Source organism: Cyrtonyx montezumae, unplaced genomic scaffold, assembly GCF_038088225.1.
Source record: "Cyrtonyx montezumae isolate F1298 unplaced genomic scaffold, pur_monq_1.0 scaffold_8, whole genome shotgun sequence".
Classification (NCBI taxonomy): domain Eukaryota; kingdom Metazoa; phylum Chordata; class Aves; order Galliformes; family Odontophoridae; genus Cyrtonyx; species Cyrtonyx montezumae.
In genome coordinates this window covers 93282980-93290213 of record NW_027072089.1, presented here as the reverse complement: position 1 = coordinate 93290213, position 7234 = coordinate 93282980, and the positions used below count along the sequence as shown (strand labels likewise).

At 44.2% G+C, this 7234-nt stretch overlaps 1 protein-coding gene across 3 annotated transcripts in view; it reads right to left on the bottom strand.

The window, feature by feature from the left end:
• Window positions 1-5152: 5152 nt before the first annotated feature.
• The window catches only part of LOC136059115 (cytochrome c oxidase assembly factor 1 homolog), a 46812-nt gene continuing 44730 nt past the window's right edge, over window positions 5153-7234 (bottom strand). For all 3 annotated transcript variants that reach the window (XM_065753073.1, XM_065753071.1, XM_065753072.1), the window contains exon 5: window positions 5153-5376. In XM_065753073.1, coding sequence (XP_065609145.1) covers window positions 5280-5376 — 97 coding nt within the window. In that variant the 3' untranslated portion in view covers window positions 5153-5279. The remainder of the gene's footprint in view (window positions 5377-7234) is intronic.

Genomic DNA, 7234 nt, shown 5'->3' with positions numbered 1-7234 from the left:
CACCGTAGAAGTGGGGGTGCTGAGGCAAATTTTTTTTTTGAGAAGCTTAGTTACTGGTAAGGTAGTGTGTTCAGACAGAGCAAATCGAGTGCTTGCTTGGATGGATGACTGCGTGCACATGCAGCTCATCAGGAAGAAAGCTGCTTGTGCTGTGAAGTACTGGTGGGAGAGCAAACAGGAAAAGGAGTCAGCTCCTTGGCCCTTGCTCTTTGTTCCAGCCTCTGGTCTCCACATCTCCAGACACCGTTTGTGGGCAGCAGCATGTGGGCCGCCTTGGTGACTCTGGGATCGTGACTGCTGTGTGTTTGGATGCAAGAATGTGAAAAAAGTGGAAGAGAAGTACAGATGCTCTAGTACGTGGCTGGGGAATTGTTGTTTCTATTGTTAAGATGCAAGAGGTATGAACTGTCCACAGGGAGCAGAAGTGGGGCTGAAACGGTCTGCCCCCATTGCGCTGTTGGGATAAACACTGAATGTCGGGTTGAAAGCAGAGCTGTTTGTCTTTACTTATCACTCTGTTCACCACTAAGAAAGAGACTATAATTTATTGTCACAAGTCATATGTAATTTTTATTTTTTATTTTTTTGTGGAAGTAGATTTTTTTGCTATTTGTTTCATTACTTTCACTCTTCAATTGAGGTATCCAATGTGCAAAACGCAAATTCTAACCTGTAATCTACCAGGGGAATCTCGACAGCTGTTAAGAAATGCAACTGAAAATTAAATGCCTATTCTCTACTGGTGGTACTGGCAGGAGATGGGAAGGAAGATGGGCCTCACACCACTGGATTCCATGGCAAATCAGCATTTACTGATTTCCAATGGATTTCCAAAAGGTATGCGAGCCTCTGCTGTAGAATTGGAATACTACTGGAATCAATATTAAACTCAAGTATTGTATTGCATTACAGGCAATTACAACTTAAACTCTTCTGGGTGCCTGTGCACCTTCATGCATGGCTGTAGCTAAGAAGCAGAAGTACATTACATTACTGGAACTGGATTGTAGTATGTCATACAGAGTCTCCTGTTCAAATAAATGCCCTAGTTGGGTTGTTCTCTAAGAACTTCTGTAAAATTATTTTTCTTGACACCCACATAGGTGATACTTTCGTTTTCTGTATTAAGTATTTGTTCAATTTATATTTGGTCCATAAACTCACCAGTAATTTCCACTCTAAAGCAATATGTTTGCATTGTAGACATCTTTGTGATGCATCATTCATAGATGTTGAATTAATTTGTCATTGGGATTAATAAATAGCTACATTATCCATGTAAACCTTCTTGGTTTATTTTGCTTTATTTTAGTTTTTATTTTATTTTATTTTATTTGGTATATCCTATACTCAGGAATGCTTTGCCATTAAATTTCAGACTTATACATCAGATGTCTGATCTTCGGGTGCCTGAAGATGCAGAGCTGGAAAGATGGTAGTTAAATGGCAAATAAAGGTGTGAAATGTGGGGTAGTTTCATGTCCAGAACGTGGTGGAGTAGGTGCCAGCCAGCATTAATCCAGATTTAACAAATCATGCAGAAATGTGAACTTTGGAGCAAAACTCTAACATCCCCTTCGAAGTGGAGGTGTGTGCAGAACCAGGTTACTTGGCTGACATGGTTCCTGCAGGGAAAGATGGAGCATCATATAGATGTTTCCTCTTCTTCCACTATGTCCAGGTTGGATATTAGGAAGAATTTCTTCTCCAGAAGAGTGGTCAGGCATTGGAACAGATTGTTCAGGGATGTGGTGGAGTCACCGTCCCTGGAGGTGATTAAGGGAAGGATAGATGCAGTATTTAGGAACGTTTTAGTGGGCAGTGTCGTTGGTAGTTGGACAGTCGGACTAAGTGATCTTAGGCCTTTCCCAGCCTTGATGGTTCTATGATATGTAATTTCATTAATCATTCCTGTTACAAGACAACCAGCAATTGCATTGCTCTGTAAAATTAAAATTGTTTCCATAAAAATATAACCTGAAACTCTATAAAATGGGGGAGGGGAAGGAGTGAAGTCCAAATGGATGTGATTAAAATCTCTCTTAATTAAGAATTTAATTAGGATTTTTCAAAGTTTGGCAGCATTTGGCCCAGAACAGGGGAACTGGCCAGAAACTGAAGCATAGGAAGTTCCACGCCTACCTGTGCAACCTGGGCTAGGGAGCTGCTTTGGCAGGGAGGTTGGACTCGATGATCTCTAGAGGTCCCTTCTAACCCCTACAATTCTCAGATTCTGTGTTGGCCTACTTACACTCCATGAGACAGACTTCTGTTTTTAAAACATGGGTTTATGCAGCCCCTTTGTAATCATCAGATCCAACTCAGCTAGGTGCGAGTGTTGTAACTCTGCTGAACAGTGCTTGCTTGTTCTTCAGTTTTAAATAGGTCCTTGCCCTGAGCAGCTGGACTTCTTCATGGTTTCCTTCAGAGTGATGACTGCCTGCCAGAAGCTATTCAAATCAAACTAGAGAGTAAGAAACAAACATAATCTGACAAAGACCATGAGGAAGATGGGTATTTTAGCCAAGCAAACAAACAGAAAAGGAACTACAGACATTTTTGAGCCAATTTAAAAGAAATTATTTAACATACTTAAAATGGTTAAGATGATTAAAGGATTGCAGCAGCTGCCAACCAGACTAAAAGCTGTGATTGTCAGCCTGAAGAAGAGATGGCTTGAGGGGATCTTACTCTCGTACATAAATACCTGTGGGGAAGGGTAAGGAAGGTGGAGCCGGATGTGGTGCTCCATGACAGAACAAGAGGCCACAGGCACAGGTAGAAGTGCAGGAAATTCTATTTAAATAGAGACAAAGTCCTTTTTACTGTGAGAATGGTTATACTCTGAAACAGGTTTTCCAAAGGCTGTGGATTTTCCTCCAGAGATGGTTAAAACGCAGCTGGAGCCTGTTTCCAGGGAGTCTGTTCCAGCTGCTGAACATGAGGCAGTTGAACAAAGAGCTCTTCTGAGGCTTCTCACCTTAACAGCTATGTGATTGGAAAATAAGGGTTTTCTACATTAAATTTAACTACTTTTTAGGGTTTTTTTTATCAAAAGACTTGTTAAAAATGAAGCAATTGTCTGTACTGGTGTTTAGTGACATGCAACACAATGTAATTATAATGTCTAGAGCTCCAGTGATCTAAGAAATAAAAAGCAACCTAATTTGCTCCAGTGTTCCTTAGGAAAAGATGGTAAGGGAGAGAGGTGCCTAGGAGTACTCTTGAAGTTCATAGAATCATAGAATCGCTAAGGTTGGAAAAGATCTCTAAGATCATCCAGTCCAACTGTCCACCTATCGCTAAGGTTGGAAAAGATCTCTAAGATCATCCAGTCCAACTGTCCACCTATCACCACTGTTTCCCACTAACGCATGTTATTTGTGCTTTCAGCAGCTGCTGGTTGTTTCAAGATCTCTGGTCTCCTTTTCTGGCTGCTGCAGCTCTTGGCTGCTCCCACTGCACCTGCATCCTCTGTGAGGAGCAGCCATGGGCTGCAGGGTGATTAATGGCAGCCACATGGCTCAGAGCCCAGCATGCTGACTTGCTGCTTTTTTCTCCCTTTCAATACATGCACCCTAAAATAGCTCAAACATAGAGGAAGTGGCTTCTGAGGCTCTTCAAGGGCAAGATGTTAGAAATTGTATGTTTGCTAACTGTGGCCCGTATAACAAAAGCAGGATTTGAATGTGACTTTCCTCTTGTCCCAGCCTCCTGACCTCCTGACTTCCAGCTCTGCTCATCGCTTTCTTGCATATCCAGGTTAAGGATTTGAATTAGAGAAAATGAAAACTATGAAATATGATGATACTGCCTATTCTCACAGCTTTGATGGACTTGTTGAGATGCCTAGGAGCCTCAAGTTAAAAGGGTGCCCCGCTGGTGCTCTGAAGGAGACACAATCCATTCAGAAACTCTGCTTCCCCAAAGCAAGGCAATAAAATTTCCAGTTTTGCCAGTAGGGTTTGTGTGGGAACACTTTGCTCCAGCCAGGGGTTAGGGTTGGGCCAGGCAATGGTGCCATGGCATAGCCATGTGAGGTCAGAGTGGGGATGCTGCATATGCCAGCGGGAAGCCAGGGCAGAGAGAAGTGATTCCAATGGCCGGGGTGACTGTGACCAAGTTCCTTGTCATTTGTACACCTTGCATACACTGCAAGTCCCAGCTCACTCAGCGCACAGCAGCACTACAGTGATGGCAGCATGCAGCAGATGCTCAGAGCACAGAAACTCCACAGCCACGGTTCCTTTGGGGATAGTTAGTAAAAGCAGCACCCAGGGAAGTGATAATTGATGGATGTAAAGTGCCTGATTTGGCTTCTCCTCATCATTTGATCCCTATCAGCCCAGCAGTCACTTGAAAGCTGGAGCTGCCAAGAGGCATTAGGTGGCCAGAGACCTCCTGTCCCTGCATGGTCTGTCCCATGGTCCCCACAGGCTGCAGCACTGCAAGGTTAACATTTTTAAATTGTACCTTTTGTATTGTATGTTGGAATTGTGCAGCAGTGACTTCATTTCTAAAGCTGAGACACACCTGTTCCTCCTTGTTTTTTCCTAATCCTGCTGGTGTATTTGGGAATTTACCTAGGTACCCTGACTTGTCTCTGACACTGCTGATAGGAGTGATTAATTCATTGCAATCTTCAGCATGAGCAGGTGCATGCAGTGAGCCCTCTCCTGGAACCTGTAAGTTACCATCAGTGGCCTTTGCTGTCTCATGAGCTTTTGGATGACAGTGGTGAGAGTACAGATCTCCCTGCTGCATGTTGCCTTCCTTCGTGCAGTGGGATGTTGCCTCAGCTGCATCTTGGCTACTCTAGGCAATACCCTGTTGAGAAGTGAAAGGAAAACAAGCAGAGAGGAAATTACCTTGAGAAGACGTTTTAGTCCTTGAGCCATATGTCCAGATTCAGGTCTGTGATTGTAAGAAAAGAACAATTTCCTGCGAGTTTGTTTATTTCAAACTTATATTCACATTACCAGTACATGCAGGACACAACACACGACCTCTGGAACAGCAACTCCCATTGCATAATCTTTATGTCAGGCATTTGCTGAACACACAAGTAAACCAACAAATGGAAGAAATGACAGTGGTGACAGTAGTGACAGAAGTCAGTGGTAGAGACAAAACTTCAGAGCATCCACTATCTTCAGAGCATCAACTTAGGTGAAACTATCCTCAGTGACAACCGAGTGCATCCCTGCACACAGTGTAATACAATCAATTAATGGCTCCCTCGGTTCGATGGCAGGTGGGGACGCAGCTGCCCTGGACTTTCAGCCTCCGTTCACACTGACACTTTCCACAGGGGAGCAGTAGACTGGAATATTCTGACCATCCCGCAGCTTCAAGGTGACCTCCCGCAGGCACCAGCTGACAAAACAACACAACTTTTAGCTTCCTTCAATCATGTTCAGCCTAGTAGTAACACGGGTGCGAAAACAGAAGGCACGGAGACACAAATCATTCCATGCCTTCGTTATTCTTAAAAAAAAATTCTCATACTTTCATTAAAACTCAGTTTGCAACTACTAGCCTCTAAAAGATGTATTTTCCAATAGTGTAGCACAGCCCAGCACAGGAGATCTGCGATATATGCTGCTATTTGTTGCAACTTGAAAAAAAGCCCAGCAGCTATTTTCATCTGGGTAGCTCCTCTCTCGCTGCCAACCCTGTGCCTTTCTTCCCCCTCATCTTGTCCATGCATTCCATGCTTCGCTCTTCTTCTGCCTTGGAGCCAGCCTGTGTTGCTAAGGAATTATGCTAGCTTGGGAGAGTTTGAACACTGACTGCTTCGTGTGGTTACTGAAAAACTGACAAAGTACGAGAGTGGCTACTCAAAGGAAAAGAAAAACAGCATTTGTTGGTTGCAGGAGAGGAGTCTTTTGCTTCCCCAAAGCTCTGCTACAAACACACTTCTGAGAGCCTGCTCACATGGGTTTTCCAGCTGGGAACTACTATTATTTCAGCACACCAAGACAGGAGTTTTAAAGCTCCTGGCAGGCACCCAACCTTGCTTTTACAGGAGTCAATGCCAAATATGTACAATTAGGTAATGAGACTGCTGTACCTCTGTGCGATGAATCTACAGCAGGGCTTGTCCCACACCAGCCCTCCGGCTTGATCTGACCCACAGCAAGTGGCCACCTCGCTGCTGATGATCAGCAGGCATGGTGCACGGAGGTGCTGCTCCCCTGGAAGGGCCTGGGGCCTCGATTCTCTTCTCACTTTGGGGCAGGGGCTGCAGGTGTCCCTTGGCAGGAGCAGCACCTCACCTCCCTCCTCACACTTCCAGGCAGGAAGCTCTGCAGCCTCCCATCCCTGCCTGCGAGCAAACACTCCCCCTTCAGCTTCAAACTGGCTCTCGCACTCCATGTTTTCCTTTTTTTTTTTCCAGCTGGCCTCTTTTAAAAGAGAATTGAGTTAAAAAACCTGATTGACAGACTGCCCTGTTTTGGTGCTTTTCTCCCTGCATCATTTAACTGTGTCTTGTTGCCTCTTGGGCCTCACGTGTGCCTCACCATGCCAGGATGGCCCATTTACACGTTTATTATTCTCCCAGGCATTTCAGGAGCAGAGAAGAATGAACAATTTTAGCTCCTCAGCCAGGTGCAAGGACACTAAGTGCTGTCAAGCTCCAAGCCGATCTATGTGTTTGGCCCCATATGAAGTTGAGTTTTATAGATTTGTCTGCCACAAATCATTCTGCAGAAGATTAATTCTCTTTCCACGTTGCAGATGGAAACACACGGAGAGTTCTTTTTAAAATAAAACTCTGGTATGCTTTGCTTACTACTGCATTTTAATGTCTTGCAATTTTTAGTTATCCTCACACTCACCCTGTGAAATAGGGAGGGGCTGTTATTTCCCTCCATCTGTGAGCAAACGGTGGTTAGGATTGAGAATGCCAGGGTGCACAGGGAAGCACAGATGTGCCTAAATGATGTCTGTGGACCTCAAGGGTACCTCTGGTCACTAGGAAGGAGGCCAGGTATGGCTCCGGATCTCTGAAGTCCCATTTTGTGCCTTCCTCCCATACCTCTGAACTTTGATTCCTACCACCATTCTAAACACAAATCCACCAAGTTGCACTTATCTAATTATGAAAACAATATCATATGGCTGGTGGAAAGTGTGCAAAAATGCTGCAGCTCTGGGTTTCTAAATAGAGCTAACAGAAGTTCTCCTCAAGAACATGTGAGGAGATTTTCATCAATATAATTTTCACTTT